Consider the following 17,335-nt stretch of genomic DNA (forward strand, 5'->3'; position numbering starts at 1 on the left):
CGATGCCTGGGTGGGGCAGGAAAGGTCAATGGTATTTGCTTATTTTGCTTTAAGCATGCCATAGAGTTTTGCTCTTAAAAGAAGCCGGGGTGGAAAAAGAAGCGCATCCCACAATAAATGAATGAAAGCAGCTAGTTTACAGCCTGATCCTGCTCACAATAACGTGAGAGCAACATCCCCGTCCTAGATTCTCCTCGCCCTTAGAGGCTCACTCGAGTATAGTACATTCTACAGTTCAGGTTATCAATATGTATTTAGTAAACACACTCATGACAAATCTCTCTGGCTTTGTACAAAAGGGGAAACCAACTTCCGGACTGGCCAAATGCCAGAGGAGACTCCCAACTTGTCACTCCAGGGAAAAGCCCTCACGTTCCCACCAACCAGCCTCTCAGGAAAAAGCCTGTGTAAATAAATAGGCTTTGTAGCATGCTTAGAAGGCCAACAAACGGCAGCTCTAATGGACCAGTGGGGAGAATCACCCTGGCCAGCAACCTCCTCCCATTTACAGTATGGGAGCAGTTATGGCACAGGAGTGTCTCTCAATGTAGACAAGACTCACATTAGTACAGGAACTCTATAGGTGTGAACCACCACCTTGAAACAAATTGTGGCCCAACCCTACAACTGGATCCACACAGACAGACCCCCACTGAAGTCAACGGGCCTCTATATAGGCACAGGGGTCAGTCCACATGGAACCAATTGCAGGATTGGAGCCTAAGCCAAGCCTCACGTGATGTGATGTTTGTGTGGCAGAGTGTGATATCAGCTATACAATACTAAGGAGGACAAGCAGGTTTACTTACAGTCATCCTGTCCCTAATGATTAACACTCAAAGTAAACCCCTAGCTCTTGCTGTAAATTCAATATTTAATCTTCAGTGAGGGAAAGAAAAACAAAACTACAGACACAGTGTTGTACTTTTTATAGAATTTTTACAATATATTTCTCTTCATTTGCATATTTTACCCACATCTATAACTTTCTTGTTACATGTTGAGCTGAACTGGAATAAATCTAAAGGTCTGATCTATTTCAAACAACCAAAACCGATAAAAATTGCAAAGTAGTAAACCCGTAAGAAAAAAAAAAATTAAAAACCTTTTAAAGTGTTTAATGAAAACAAGTCACATGTATCATTAGGAACAATGTGATTTGTGTTAAATACATCATATGTGATTCAGGACACAATCATTTTTTAATTAGGCACATTTTTTTTCTTCAGCATACCTGTTTTCCAGCCAGCTTTGTACTATTCCATAGTATCATCTGCATCCACTTGGAACTGCTGCAGGATTTCAAAGAGCTATTGGTCATAAATACTCAATTCATTTGGTTACACCTCCTCCCCTTTTTACATGATAGGAAAAAAAAAAACAATTTTTCTTGCCCCCTAAAAACCCACACTGAAGAAGCAAGTTTTAAGGCAGTGAAAGACTCCGTGTCAAGCCAGGGGACAGTCCTTCACTTCCATCTAGTGGGTGGAAAGAATATTTAGCAGCTAATGCCACTTGTAGCCCTTTGAGAGCAAGATGGCTGACTGGCAAGGGTAGTAAGTGGTACGCCTAAGATAGAAACTTTGGCCACTCCTGTGTCATTCTTACAGCCTTTGGGCATATTGTTATATAGAAAGCAAAAATACAGTGCAACAGAAAAAGAATGAGAATGAGGAAAAGCCATGATAGGATCAGTGAAGGATCTCTGTACAGTCTGTAAACCTGATGTAAAATGAGGAAAAAACCTTCTGTAAATAAACGTAGGCAGATCTCAACAGCGCATCACATGCCTTACAAATGACACAATCAACCTATCACCAGGGATTTACCGACTAGCCAGGGACTCGTTCCGAGACAGTGGGTAGGAAATCCACACTGTCGCAGAGCAGCCGTTTTAAAATGCTCATCTGACCCTTTGATACAATACACACTGTTCATGAAAGTGGACTTCAGAAGATGACCCCAGTTTTGGTGTAATAACCCCACCCCCACCCCACATTCTCCAGTAGGAGTTCACACTGTCAGACAGAGACATGCATTTGGTTGATCAGGGAAGCTCCTAGCCTCTCCTGCAGTCAGATTACAAACTGAGAGGCATCACTAAGAGGGAAACCAAAGGATAAGACTGCAAATGCCTTTACCTACGAGTTAAAAGTTATGATGCAAGTAAATCTCATGTTTAGTACTCAGTGTCTCACCCTGGAAAGGAAAAGGGAACTAACTTTCATTACGTTAGACTGCAGGCAAGTTTTCAGAGCAGTCTGCATTTCTCTGCCTTTTTCCAAACTTGGGCAGAGGACAAGTTCTTCCCACACTCTGGGATTTGCTTTTACTAAGAGAGCCATCCCATCCCCCGAAAGACAGTGATTGCCACTTCTGGTGCCAATGAGGGTCTTCAGTTTTTAACCCCTTCATTCAGAGTACTCTTTCCAATTTAAACGTCTCTCCCACAACAGCACTGGCCTTGCATTCTCCTAATGGAATAGGAGCCAACCAGCTACTTCCAAGGCTGCAGCACCAATGACCATCCAAAAAAAATGGGGGCACTAAAGCACATTGCACATTTCCCTCCCAGAGGGAGATAGCACCGCCTTTAAGATACTCCCAGTCCCAGGTGGCTGGAAGAGCACTATTCCATAGACTATTCCCAAATGCAGGGCTCCTATACATATGACAGTGCTAGCCACTGGCCTTTTTGGACAAATAAAGCCAGTGAACACAACACTCAGTTCCAACACAGCCATTGTCCTTATGCCATTTTGATCAGTTTTCCAGTCTCTACTACAGGTGCATCTGGTTATGCTTTCTTCATCGTTTCATTCTGGAGAAAAAAAAAAAATCTAAGCACAATAGAAGTTTTGCAGATTTTACATTCAACAAAACCAACCAGGCAATTAGCACACACAAAATGTAGCCCCACAACCCTTTAAGCTCTTTGCAGTCTTCTTTGGAAACGGAATAACCAGCAAATTTGGGCAAGATTAAAGCCAATTTATTTCAACACAGAGGTCTGCTATTTATTCCACATTCAGCAGGAGTAATGCAGTTATTGCTATATGAGATAAATTGGGTTAATCACTAACCCCCCCCCACCCCATCATCCCTTGATGCTGGGAATCAGGGTTTCCCAATGTTCACCAGAAGGAGCTCCTGGGCCACCAGTAGCAAAGAATATGCCATGAATAATTTCTTGGAAAGATGCCATCTTTGAGAAACATATAAGTTATGCATCACAGCCAGTGCTCCTCAGCTTCTCATACCACCTCTTCGAAAGCTACTCCAAGGGAGCCATTGTGGTTTCTGTACTAAACCAGAACAATGCATTGTACATATTTAAGACAAAGTAGGGTAAGATCAGTCGATCAAACCAAAAAGAACAGTAGAGGCATTCACCTCTCGGAAGGGTGCTCTGCCATTGGAATCTTAACTGCTCTTTGAATCTCTCTATATTTGATTTAAAACCTAAAGTTCAGTAATGAGTTAGTTGCTGCAGGTTTTTCTCCGTGGGTAGTGCCTTTCAAAGCAAAGTGAAACATGACAGGTTTCAAGAGTGGGCCATTTTTACTCTTACACAGTCCACCAAGATTCTTCTTCACCAATTTTACTTCCAGTGAAAAATGGATGCTGCTGGTGGCACCAGCGTAAGTTCAGCAAAACTTTTCAAGCGGTCCCTTCCAGTTATAGTCACTCAGTTTTACTGGGAACAGATAATACAAGCACTGGGCCTTCTCCATTCTCATACTTCAGAAATCTTCTCCCGTTCACTCTCTGAATAAAAAAATACTTTTCTGTTTACTCTAACATGCTACAATATGTGCGTATGTAACTGTAGGTGATGCGTGAGTTACTCCAAAATGTGCTTTTTCTTTGAAGTGCGCTTTTACTTTTACAAATTCTACATCAAAGTGGAAGGAAGGAAGGCTGCAGAGTACCCATACGCTGAAGCTGAAGGAACTTTTCCTGAACAGAGTGAAGATGTTTGTTCCAAGGTTTCTATGGACAAACTATTCTATCCCATGCACTCCGGCCATGAGCCAGTATTAAACATTCCAGAGACTTGTTGATTTGTTTGGATAGTTAATGGCAAGGCTGATAGCAGCAATGTTTTTCAGGGCCTGGAGGGGAGGAAGAAAAGAAAGTTAAGCATCACAAAGATTATCACCATCAAGTAATGGTTACTTTAAGTTCTAAAAAGCCACCCTCTGCTGCGTGAGTTTAACAGACGTAGGAATAGTTTGTTCTCTATCCATCTGATTATCTTTTGGCAATGAAGTAAACTGTCATGCATCCAACAAGCTCTGGATGCTTAACAAAAAAGCAACTGCATTTCCGATTGCCCAGATGCCTCCCATCTGCTAAAGCTTTGCTTATGTAGAGGACAAGTCAGTTAAGGTGGATGCACCAGGCAAATCCCATTGTAGTATCACTTCTAAATGGACAGTGGGTTTTACTAAGATGAAGGAGTCTCATATCAAATGAGCTGAGGGTTAAGAAGGAAGCTGGAGATGCCACAGAGACGTCGAGAGAGCAAAATTGAATTCAGGAAATGTCTGGAAAAAAAAACAACTCTTTCAGGGCCAAGGGCTGCTAATATTGAATTCAGTAGGGAAGCTCCCCTGAATTCAGTGGGAGCAGAATCGGGCTCTGTATGACTTAAGTGATAGGAAAAGGAATGCAGAAAGCCTGATGTGGGACACGAGTTTTGGTTTTGATAACTCATATCCATTCAACTGCCATTATCTGTAATATTATTCTTGGGTGGCTAACAAAGGAGGACACCATTTGTGAATAGTTTCATCAGCAGACGCTCAAAGGGACCCATACAATGGTGTCAGGAAGAAAGATACAGATAGTGCTGGATCTACACCAATCTTGCAAGACTACTCAAATCATCTGGGGAAGGTAAAAAAAATTAAATAGGAGGAGAGTAAATACTTTTTTTCCCATTGCCAACCACCATACTAATAAGCAGACAACTACATTTTATGCCTGGGCTTGTAAATTTCCATCAGTTTTCTTGCTGATTAAATTCACATGGTGGACCACTCACTTGACAGACAACATTAAGTTAGGTGACTTGAGTGAGTTTGTAGCTGCCATTTCCTCCCCCTGCTATTTCATATTGATTTTGTTTTTCATGCACTGGGGCTGTAGTGCCACCATCTGAAACTATAAGCTCTTTTTTGTAACCAACTACATTGAAATATGAATGTCAGATTGAGGTGGGTGTGAAGAGGGAGCAGATGGTGCATGGATCAGGGCATTAGCCTTTCACATCTAAGGAATCATTATTTAAACCAGTGAAATTGAATTTTGGGATCTTGTGCTAACAACAGTGACTATATATCTATCTGAACTAAAAGCCTATTCTGCAATCAGGAATGACTGGCTGTCTCCTGCAGGACAGAGCAGAAGAGATACTTCGGATGGGGATTTTTTGGTTTTGTTTTTTTACCTGTGCTGTGCAACGATGAAGATGCTCTTCAGTATTTAAGGCAAGCAAGTAGTCCTGTAGAGATCCAAGCTCCTGAAGCCAGAAACATGCTCAGTGAGATTGCTTTAGCAAGGTGTTTTTAACAACGTTATTCTACAGATCAGCATTAGCATTCCACTCTCCACAGGATCTACAGAGCCAATTCATCAAAATTTTCACAAACCCATAGAAATATAGGACTAAAAGGGACCTTGAAAAGTTATCTAGTCAAGCATTCTGCACATAAACACTAGTCAGGGATGGTCTGTTCTGTGTGTCAACCTATTCTTACAGCCTAAAATGACAGGGATTCCACAAACTTCCTTGGAAAACTATCCCAGAGCTTAACTACTCTCATAGTTAGAAACTTTTTCATAATATCTAACTTAAATCTCCCTTGCTTTTCTATTTACTTCTTGCCCTATCTTCAGTGGATATGGCGAGAAATTTTTATAACAGCACTTCAAATATTTGAAGACTGTCTTCCCTCAGTCTTCTTTTCTCAAGACTAAACATGTTGAGTTTCTTTGACCTTTACTCATAGGTCAGGTTTCATAAACCTTTTATAATTTTTACTCCTCTTCTCTGGACTCTCTTCAATTTAACAACATTTATTTATTTATTTATTTATTTATTTATTTATTTAAAGAGTGATGCCCAGAACGGGATATAATACTCCAGCTGGGGCCTAACCACTGCCAATCAGAGTTGGACAATTACCTCCCATTTCTTACATACTACAGTTCTATCAATCCACCCCAGAATGATAACAGTTTTTTTTTTTGCAACTGCAACATATTGTTGATTCACATTAAATCTGTGATGCACTATATCCCCTAAATCCTCTTTGGCAGTACTACTGCCTAACCAGTTATTTCCCATTTTGTAGTTGTACATTTGATTTTTCCTTCTCAAATCCTTTGTACTTGTCTTTATTGAATTTCATCTTGTTTTCAGATCAATTCTCCAATTTGTCAAGGCCGTTGTGAATTCTAATTCTGTCCTCCAAAGAGCTAGCACCCCCCGCCCAGTGTCATCCGCACATTTTGTATGCACAGTCTCCACTTCATTATCCAAGTCATTAATGAAGACATTGAATAGTACTGGATCCAGACAAACCTGTGCTGGACCTCACTAGATACATCTCCCCAGTTTGGACAGCAAACCACTGATAACTACTCTGAGTGCAGCCTTTCAACCAGTTTTGCACTCACCTTATAGTAATTTCATCTATACCACATTTCCCTAGTTTGCTTATGAGAATGTCATGTGGGGCTGCACCACAAGACTTACTAAAGTCAAGATATAATCACATCTACTGCTTTCCCCCATCCACTAGGCCAGGAACCCTGTCAAAGAAGGAAGTTAGGTTGGTTTGGCATGGCGTGATTTGTTCTCAACAAATTCATACTGGCTATTACTTATAGCCCTATTATCCTCTAGGTGCTTACAAACTGATTGTTCAATAATTTCTTCCAGTATCTTTCCAGGTATTGAAGTTAAGTTGATAGGCCTATAGCTCCCCCAACTGGTCTATAGTTATGCTCAAGACTACAGGATTTGAGCACAATTTTGACTTTGGGTTTCAGTGTAGATTGGCCCTGTCTATACTGATAGCATACAGTGTTCAAATCCAGCTCAGAAAGAGTGTCACATTTAAACCATGTTTTCAAATGGTTATCAAACCCAGCTCTCCCCTGAGCATATGCAGAGGCTTAGAATATCCCTCTTTTAGTACCTTAGGAAGAAATGTGCCCATTATTTAAGGTTGTATAATTGATAAGGAGGTAGCATAGTACAGGTATATGTCCCTGTATTAGAACCTGACATTGAACACCACAAGGGAAAATGTTTCCAACCTGTCTGGTGCCTATGAAATCCTGACCTATTTGTGCTGAGGAGCCAGAAAGCAGTTTAACAATGCATTCTACATGCTATGCCCATTGCTGGAGAAAGGGGAGCATATGGGTAAATGGATTGCTTACATTCACTCTGCTCTCTGTAATGAAGAAGAGTTCCGTAAGTGCACGATGAAGAGGAAGAAGAAGAATACCAGGCTTGGTCACGTCCTGGCACAGGTTATTTTCCATGTGGGTGAAAAGCTGCCAGAGTGGCTTTAACAAGGTGAGGTCACAGTCCCTTAAAAAACAAACAAACCAACAACAGTCATTTAAGCGGAATGAGGGTAACTCAGATTAATGACCCCATTTTTGACATGAAGAACAATATTTTCAAAGGAGCCGAAACCTAATGATAATTTCCTGACAGCACTATGAAGCATGTAACAAGAGGCTGATTACAAAGGTAGACTTCGGTTTCGAAATACTTGGTTACAGAAATGTAGCAGCTAAATTAAAACTCCATCCTAAAAGTTTAAGACCCCTAACTTTTTTTGATCCAAGCTCAAAGCATTTAAGCACATGACTAATTTTTTCCCCCTACGCAGCAACGCACTTATGCGTGTGGTTCACATTAGACACTTTCATGGATTAAGCAAGTCTAAATCACTTGCTGAATAAGGCCGAATTGGGGGTCTTTGAAATAAATGAATGCAGCACCTCATTAAATGCCTTGATTCCACTGGTTAGAACTTTGCAAGTCTAAGTTATAAACAGAAAGCGTGTCCCCATTTTTTTTTAAAACATAGGTATAGGTAATTAGTATCACTTTGCAAGTAACAGGGTTTCCAACCCTGCCTTTCCTCACACTCCCATTCAAACATCACTGTATTGTATAGTCTCTTCTACACATACATAAAGTAGGCATCATCAAAAGAGAACTCAATTTCAGAGGCCTTGATCAGGGTACTACAGAAGAAAATTTGAAGTATTATTAGGGTATTATTTCCATAATAAAGATTTTTACCCTACGTTAAATTGTTGCCCACAGACAAAGGCACAAGTTTTTTGAGCACAAAATGTAAGAAGAAATTAGATACACATTCAGTAATAAATAACTGAACAACGGCTATGTACCTTTTAGCAAAGTTGCAGATGTTCAGACTTGAATGTGGGCTAAAGTATCAAAATTCACAATGATTCATACAAATTTTATATGTCATTGTCTAAAATTGCTACAAAAATATTTTTATATATACACAACACTTCTGTGTCCTTTGAGCTAGGAAAAGCAGGAGGTTTCTGGCACCTTCAGGATTTTACTTAATTAAACATTATAACTGAAGTGAGGGTCCATAGATTGACCAACTGTCTACTTCTGCCCAGCACAATCACCTCTGCCACCCAGAATCAAGCATTAACTTACCTAAAGCTATAACTCCATTTATACAGCTTGCACTGGCACAAATCAAAGAAAGTTACCACCCTTATTGCAATACTGAATCCGGCAATGTTTTTTCTGCACTTTGTTCTTGATCTCCTCATTTTAACTAAGAGAAGGAGACTCACCCTTGGATCCTTAAATTTATTTTAATACACTCAACATGGACTGACTTTATTCTGACTAAAGGATTTGTTCCACAGAATCTTTTAAAAAGCCATCTAGAAAAAGAAAAAATGATTTTCAGAACATCACTACTTCAACCGTTTTTGGCTAGCAAGCCATTGCTAATACCCATCAGCAAGACAAACTACAGTGTCTACTTTAAATTATGATTCTCTGGCTCTGCCATGACTTGAATTTAGCAAACCCTCTCCTCAAAGGCATGTTTAGTGTACAATGTGGAGCAATGTGTTTACCTGTGGTTGCTGCATTGCACTATCTTCAGGAGTAAGTGGATGGCCTTTAAACGCTGGTGCCCAATCTGGCGGCATGCTACTCCTACCTGCCATTCCCAGATTTTGGCTAGTGGGAGATGTGGAACCACCCTTTCCTCCGATAGCATTTGTTTCAGAATCTCAAACCCTGGAATTGAATAGAATCGTGGTTATTTCTAGAGGGAGACATTCTACTCACCTGAACAACTGTCCTTTCCCCATATATTTAGAATCGTTACAGCAAACAAAAATAAAGATATAAAAACCAAAACTTGATCTGGAGAAAGAGAATAAGGGCCTACCCCTGCCATCCTTAGTCCTTTCTTGGGCAAAAAAATTAATGGGAGTTATGTGGCTAAATTCCTTACACCTATCTTTGAAAATCCTAACCCTAATATTTGCAATGAGAGTTTTGTCCGGGGAAGGACAACAGAATTTGAGCCCTAATTAATATTGGAGGTACAGTAGGCCTAAGCTAACTGCAAAGCAATCACAATCCAGATACATATTTCAAAAGACCATTAAAAATATAATTAATCTGTTAAATAAACCAGCAAAGCCTTTCACACGGCATCTGAAAATGAAAACCAGAAGCAGTCCACCATAACAGATATAATTATTCTTTAAACACAACTTAAATTACCTCCATTTACGATTATCATTATTATGACAGCTCTGAAGTGGCCTGTTAAACCCAGAACATAAATTATGGCCAGTATCCTGTGTGTGTGACTGGTCTCTGGGTTTTCAAGCTTCAGCAGTTTAGATACTGCCGTTGGTGTTGAGCCAGTGCGAATAGAAGTCACTCATCAAAACCCAAGTCACACAACGAATCAAGTCACAACACTAACGCCTTTTAAGAACACTTGAGGGGAAAAAGCCTATGCTAAGCAACCTAAAAAGTGTACAGGCCAAGGAATATTTATTAAAAAAAAAAAGCATGGATCAAAATAATTGTAGTAAGTCCCTTTGGTCACACTCTGAACGGAGCTTACCTGTCTGGAACCTTCCAAGGTGACCTGCTGTCACTGTAAACTTGTAACCCCATTCAGTATTACTCATGTCAGAGGTAAACCGATAAAACAGTGTATCTCCTGTGCAGCAGGGAAGGAAAAAAACCATCCACATTAGAAAAAAAAAAAAACCAACAACAGTAACTCAATAAGGGACTATAACAAAGAATAGAATACAGCAGAAAAGATTATTAAACTAATTTGCTTCTAGATGAAATCATCTTTTACTCTTCTGGTAATTCCAAAGTGAACAGAACATAAGACAAATGGGAGACTGATCCAGAATGCAGAACAGCTGCCACCAGCGTATAAAAATACGCACAGAGATTAATGCTTTCTATATTTTTTGTCAGATAGTTGCTTCAGACAAGTCTGGGGGGGTTATAAAGGAAACTGTAGTGCACATTAGTAAAGATGTACAGTACTGAGAACTGATGATTTATGAGATTTTATGTGCTAACCAAAACCCTTGTATGTCCAGCAGAATTTCCAGTACATTAACAAGAAAAAGTAGTAAGTTACTAAAGCAGGAATCACTGCTTTTAATTACCAGATGGGAGTCCTTAAGCTTCTGAAACCTCTTTTCTGTACAAAGGATGTTTTTCAAGAGGCTCCTTTCCAGGAAGCTCTCTTTTGTCCTTTTCTTTGGTGTACTGCCTACGGAAGGCAGTACATAAAGCAACGTGTCTATGGCTGTTCATTTCAATGTCAGTAGCTCTTGCTTCCATGCCATGTCCCTAAGCTGGCAGGTGACACTTAGCTATTCACATAACTTCTGGGATGATGCTCTGAAATGACTTGTGCAGAATTGCAGACTTCCACTACAGGAATTAAACTGTTGTATTTGGCCACTCAGAGTTGGTGACAAGTAAACCCTTCAATTCAAGAAGAGTTTTCAAAAAGTTTTACAGTTTTATGATCAGACTGTGGAGCAATCCAAGAAGTCCTTGCTGTTTTTATATTCAAGCTATGACTTTATAAAAGGGCAAGGTAGGTATCAAGCTATAATTCCAAATACAAAATACCTCTATCCGCTTGGTTACTTATAGCTGCTACCAGTGCTCCAAGTCAGAAAGCCCTTGCCATGCTGTAGCATAAGTCTATGCTAGGACACTCAATAAGTCAATAGTCAAGTTAGTGCATAACTTGCAAAATGAGTCCAATCACATAACCATAGAAATATAGGACTGGAACAGACCTTGAGAGAAGTCATCTAGTCCAGCCCTGTGTACTGAAGCGGGGCAAATATACCTAGACCATCCCTGACAGGTGTTGGTCTAACTTGTTCTTGGAAACCTCCAATGATGGGAATTCCACAACCTCCCATGGTAACCTGTTCCAGTGCTTAGATATTAGGAAAAACTTTCTAACTAGAAGGATAGCTAACCTAAATCTCCCTTGCTGCAGATTAAGCACATTACTTCTTGTCCTACCTTCAGCAGACACAGAGTAATTGATCACTGTCCTCTTTAACAGCTCTTAACATATTTGAAGACTGTAATCAGGTCCCCTCTCCATCTTCTTTTCTCAACATTAAAACATACCCAGTTTTTTTTTAAACCTTTCCTCATAGATCAGTTTTTTAAAACTTTTTTTATATTTTTGTTGCTCTCCTCTGGACTCCCTCCCATTTTGTTGCCCAGATTTGGACACAATACTCCAGCTGAGACCTCACCAGTGCCAAGCAGAATGGAACAATTACCTCCTTCATTTTACACAATGCTTCTGTTAATACACCCCAGAACTATACGAGTCTTTGGCACAACTGTATCACATTGTTGGCTTGTACTGAATTTGTGATTCATTATAACCCCCAAATCTTTCTCAGCAGTACTATGCCTAGCCAGTTATTGCACATTTTGTATTTGCATATTTTATTTTTTCCTTCCTAAGTGTTGTACTTTGCACTTGTCTTTATTGAATTTCATCTTGTTGCTTTTCACGCTAGTTCTACAAAGCAAATGGAGAACACAAAATGTATTTGAGCAAAGAGGGGATGGGATAAGAGCAGGACTTTTTCCATGTATGCCACAAACATCAGGGGATATAACGGACATTAAGATCTTGGTCTCTCACACCACAAGCTATCAGTAGCTCTCTACACTTGTTTGTACTCACATACATTGTATATCTACATGGTCCCTTTACCTGGAAGCTCAAAATCAGTCCACTTCTGCAGAGACCCACTGAAACTGTGCCGATCCTGTTGAAAATCACTGCTGCTGGACATGATTAATTCATCACAGCCTTCTTCGGTATTACACTGAGAGTCAAATTTGATTGAGAGATAGATAGCACCAGGGATGTGAACTTTATCCTGAGGAAGGCAAACAGATGACACCCATACCATTGCACTGGGTCTGTATACAAATACTCAAAAGGCAGATTTCAAATAAGGTATAACAAAGATTACGATCTCTCTATTTAGGTGTCTTCATTAGTTTGGTCGTGGGCTAGTTCAAAGAGTGCAGAGTGCTGTCGACACTGCCAACTACATATAAGAGTCTACCAAATCTAATTTCTAGTAGTGCTCAAGTTTAAATAAGCAGAGTTATATTGTTTGCCTGTAAACTGATGCACTAATCCAGAAGGCCAGTTTCCAAGATACTGACCTCCAGGGCACATCTTAAAGGCTAGTATTACATGCACTAAAAAACCCTCACAACAGAATTCCTACTGCATACAAAAGCTAAGAAAACTCCCAAGGTTGCCATGAGAATTTCTGGGCCCAGGGGACATTCCTCTTTATTCTATCCACATGCCCCCTTTCTTTGCTTCATCTCTTTGCCCAATGTGGGACACTGGGGAGATGTCACTCATGGTGCTCTCCTAGAAGAGATGACTGCCTTTTACTCTCTAACTAGTATGGTGCTGCCAACTAATATCAGGAAAAGAGAATCATTAAGACTCTGTGTAGAGGAAAGGTAGCCCAAAACTAAAAACCACAGAAAGAAGTTTCATACTTATTTTTTCACTGATGCCTCAAGAATTTGAGATGCTTGTTAAAACAGGATCTTGGATGAAAGTACAAATTTGTTGCCTATTAAACCCATAAAATTCAGCAAAGTACTTCAGCACAGATTTAGCTTTAAACACGAGTATCCCAATGAAGTTAATGGGACTACTCGCATGCTTAACTGAGGCACACACTTAAGTGGGAGCCTTACTTATATATTCTTGTACAAGGTGAAACTTAAATGATCGGGAATGCTCTGTTAACTGAAAGGTCATGAGTGAGATTTTCCAGGAGTGCCTCAACAGGTTAGGAACACAAGTCCCATTGCCTGAACCCAGTGAAAGGAAACAGGACTTGGGCTCCCTAAGCCACCTAGGTGCTTTGGAGAATCCCACCCAGTGTCTTCAATTCATGCACAACCTGTGCACACTCATTGCACTGTAACCTATGTAAATTACCTCAAAGTTAGTATTGTTGTTATAAGGATGTTTGGATTCCCGCACTTGGATTGCCATTCCGGGTTCCTCCATAAACTGACAGGCAGTCAGTGCCATTGTTCCCAACATGCTCTCACTGCATCCATGCAGCACTTTCTGCAAGATCTGAGGAAATACAACACATCATGCAAGGTCAATCTGCTACCAAATCAGCATTTGCAGACTGATTTGACAAGGATTGACAAAAAAGTTGTTTTAGCAACACGGCCCCTCAGAAGAGAGAAAACAAGCCACTGGCAGGAAGTAAAAGAGAAACTCATAAATGAAATTGCCAACTGGCCTCATGAGGTACGCATATGGTCTCCTGTAAATGTGGAAGGTTTAATTTAGTCCTTGGACTGCATTTCAAATCCTGCATGTTACTTTAATGAGATTCTCATGTATTGAGACAACTTTGGAAAGCCAGAAATTGTCTAACCTCACTGCATAGATGGGGCATAAAGACTAATCCCACAATGCCACAATAGATTGAGATAGGTAAATAAAGCCTAAGCCAAATAAGGAAGGTAATTTTGATCCAAATAATTTTGTTAACATACCAGATAGACCCTTTACCTTCCATATCTGCTAGGAGTTTCGATTTTAAGAAACAAGTTCAAATACTTCAGGTTTCAAATTGCACAATCCTACCTACAAATGAGTCTGATCAAATATCTTCCTACCACTGTTATAAAAGTACTAGTGTTTTGTTTTAAAATTAGTCTTCTGCTGTAATGAATGTCACAATTAATATAGGTCCTATCCATAAACAAAGTGGTGATAGCGGAAGCAGAGTCTGAAATGCAGACTCTAGACTAAATGATATTTGTTTGGATTTTTAAGATTAGAATACTCAACGTTGAAATTTAAAACCATATTCATATAACCAGGATGTTTACTAACAAAACCTTTGGTTTTAGAAAAATATATGGAGAATTCCTTCAGCAATATTCTTGTATATGTTTACTTTAAAAATAATCACAAAATTTAAAACACTACTTCTTTCTTTCAGTACCTGGGAAGTCTGGACATACCTATGGCAATGGATGATTCTGACTTAACTCAAGAAGGCAAAAACTAAGAATATGCGAAGACAAAATGGACTCAAATTCCTGTACGGAAGTTAATGAGGAAGTCCAGATGGTTCAATTTTCTTTTTGATTAACAATCAGTTCTTAATCTAAGCGTTAAGCATGTATACCACAGAGACCAGGGCTGAGATGAGGCATGGTGAAACAGCCAGCTGAATAATGCAAGGAAAGATATTGGAGGAGCATTTGTTTCCTGGACATGAACACACATTATTAGTTATATTCCTGTAGCGTCCCAAAGCCCTAATCTGGAGACCCACTACGTTAGGTGCTGTATGCATATCTAGGTAATTATTACTTGTCTTCAGCTACAATTCTGAGACCTTGTTTGCTTGTAACAGACATTTTTTTTAAACGCAGAAGATTATTAAAATACATACTGAAACCAAGTTAAAAACAGAACTCAAATTTGGCTCCTTATCCTACTGACTTCTATGCAGAAGAAAATTTTCCCCATTCTAATTGCTCATTTATTTGAAACAGCTGCATCCAATAAGTATGTTTTTCAGATTTCTGTTGGTCACAAAGTCATTTTGTAAAAATATTGTCAAACCCCATTGTTTTTGGCTGAAGATGGAGTTTTTATTGTAGAAAAAATAAACGATTTGAAGCTTAATGTCTTTGAATGTTTTGTATTTATTTTTTTTAAAAAGAATCACAAGTATCTCTGGGAGTTTGCTAGTCAGCTGGAAGTTTATGTACATACTGGATTGATTCAGACATACAAATGCAGCCCACTTACCTTCTCCCATAGCTGCTTCTCCTCTAGCTGCATAAGCATGTCCAAAATGTAAGTCATGTGCGCTGGGCCACTGAGCTCCAGGATTTCTTCATTTACTGCCACATCATCGGGCCATTCAGCCAACAACGAGGCAAGTACATGCCTGGCATAAAGAACAGCAGTAGCCTCGTTCACCCGATACAGGTAATCCCGCACAGCTTTTTTGCTCCTGGAATCCAGCTCTTTGTGCAAGAGTATGGAACTCTTGGTGCGACGCTGTTTGGCATAGCTAAGCTGGAGATCACTCTCCGTGTTGGTTATCAGTTTCTGGGTAATGGGATTGGATTCTTCAGTGGCTTTATCACAGAGTACAGGTTTTGACTGCAAGAGACAAGCACAAGCCTGAAAAGAGATTCAGGGCAATTTACTTCTTCATGTCTACAAATCTATGACCAGAAGTTTAATTCATTGTTTATAGGTTGATAATTAGACTAATTAAAAATTAAGATCTCCAATCTTTCATAGAGAACACAACTAAGCCCGCCTGTGGACAATTTACCTTAAGTTTGCCCCTGGGTGTCAATGGATATAGTTACAAACTATATACCACGGATATTAAATGCAGGCAAGAACCAACTGATTCTAACACTGAGAGCATAAACTTAAGCTGAACTGTACAGGTGAAACAATAGTGATAATGCTCCACACTTTTTTTGTGGTTCTCCTGTTAGCTGTATTGTAACTACTGATTATCCCAGTAATCACAGCCACTGAAGAGGGACTAAGAAATTAGCAGCTTTATTTCCTTTCTGACCCTTTGGTGAAGATCTCGCTGGCATTTCTGCCAAATACCACCGTGTTCCACAAGCCATGCTCATCTACTAAGGAACTCAAATGCCCAGTACCAAACACTGATCTACTATCTTAATTCTTGTTTAGTGGAAAATGGGTCCATTTTTCAGTGTCATTTTAGATAAGCCATAAATGTACTAACTTATCAAGTATGCAAAAAGACTACAAAGGTGAATTTTTTTTTTAAACACTGAAGGTATGTTTAGTACTGGAACAGATTACCAATATATGTGGTTAATTCTCCATCACTTGGAGTCTTTAAATCAAGACTGGATGTTTTTCTAAAAGACATGCTGCACTTCAAGCACAAATCAGTGGGCTAAATACAGGAATGACTGGATGAAATTCTGTGACCCATACAATGCGAAAGTTATGATAATATCCTCTGGCCTTAAAAAAAAAAACCAACACCACTATGAATCCATGCTTAATTTTTTTGTGGATGGTCATTAAATGAGAACATCCATAAAATTACCATGACACTATATTGTAGATCTTCGCAGTACTAAATACAAATGTATCCATTTGTAGAAGCCAGTAGGTATTAAATAAGCTGTTTGTTTTTTTTTAAATAATGTTTTAAATAATATGTGTTTCCTGTAAGTAAAGATTCGTGATGCCCATAAATACCTGAGCTTCTCCACTGGATCCATGTTGGGCCCATACTCAAGATTTCCTGCATTTTAGTTGCATCCCAATACATGGCCAATTGACATTTGCTACCTAGTTATATATTCACTTAACTTCTCTTTTGCTACTAGAGTCATGCTGTCCGTTTTGGCAAAACAGATTCACCATTATTTGGTATTATTGAAGCTATTCATATGGTAACATTGCAGTGACGTGGTCAGCGTACATGTTTACGGTTGTATATTAGGTAAAATCTCTCTTGTATGAAATAGGGAATTCATAGCATTCCAGTAAAGCCATACTTTGTTCTCCTGATCTAAAATCTAGTTCTTCTAGATCTTCAGGAGAGAAGCTGCAGAGAAGAAAGCGAAGTTCTTGCTGATATCTTGCCTATTCTTTTTAACACA

General features: G+C 39.4%; 1 protein-coding gene across 1 annotated transcript in view; it reads right to left on the reverse strand.

Annotated features, from left to right (window-relative positions):
- Positions 1 to 924: 924 nt before the first annotated feature.
- The window catches only part of ZZEF1 (zinc finger ZZ-type and EF-hand domain containing 1), a 79,224-nt gene continuing 62,813 nt past the window's right edge, over positions 925 to 17,335 (reverse strand). The window contains exons 48-55 of the mRNA XM_024207641.3: positions 15,468 to 15,827; positions 13,617 to 13,760; positions 12,351 to 12,519; positions 10,185 to 10,283; positions 9,172 to 9,337; positions 7,459 to 7,612; positions 5,456 to 5,527; positions 925 to 4,115 (exon numbers count right to left, since the gene is read on the reverse strand). Of these exons, the coding sequence (XP_024063409.2) occupies positions 4,041 to 4,115; positions 5,456 to 5,527; positions 7,459 to 7,612; positions 9,172 to 9,337; positions 10,185 to 10,283; positions 12,351 to 12,519; positions 13,617 to 13,760; positions 15,468 to 15,827 (1,239 nt within the window). The 3' untranslated portion in view covers positions 925 to 4,040. The remainder of the gene's footprint in view (positions 4,116 to 5,455; positions 5,528 to 7,458; positions 7,613 to 9,171; positions 9,338 to 10,184; positions 10,284 to 12,350; positions 12,520 to 13,616; positions 13,761 to 15,467; positions 15,828 to 17,335) is intronic.

This window comes from Terrapene carolina, unplaced genomic scaffold, assembly GCF_002925995.2.
Source record: "Terrapene carolina triunguis isolate 2854851 unplaced genomic scaffold, T_m_triunguis-2.0 Scaffold231, whole genome shotgun sequence".
Lineage (NCBI taxonomy): Eukaryota > Metazoa > Chordata > Testudines > Emydidae > Terrapene > Terrapene triunguis.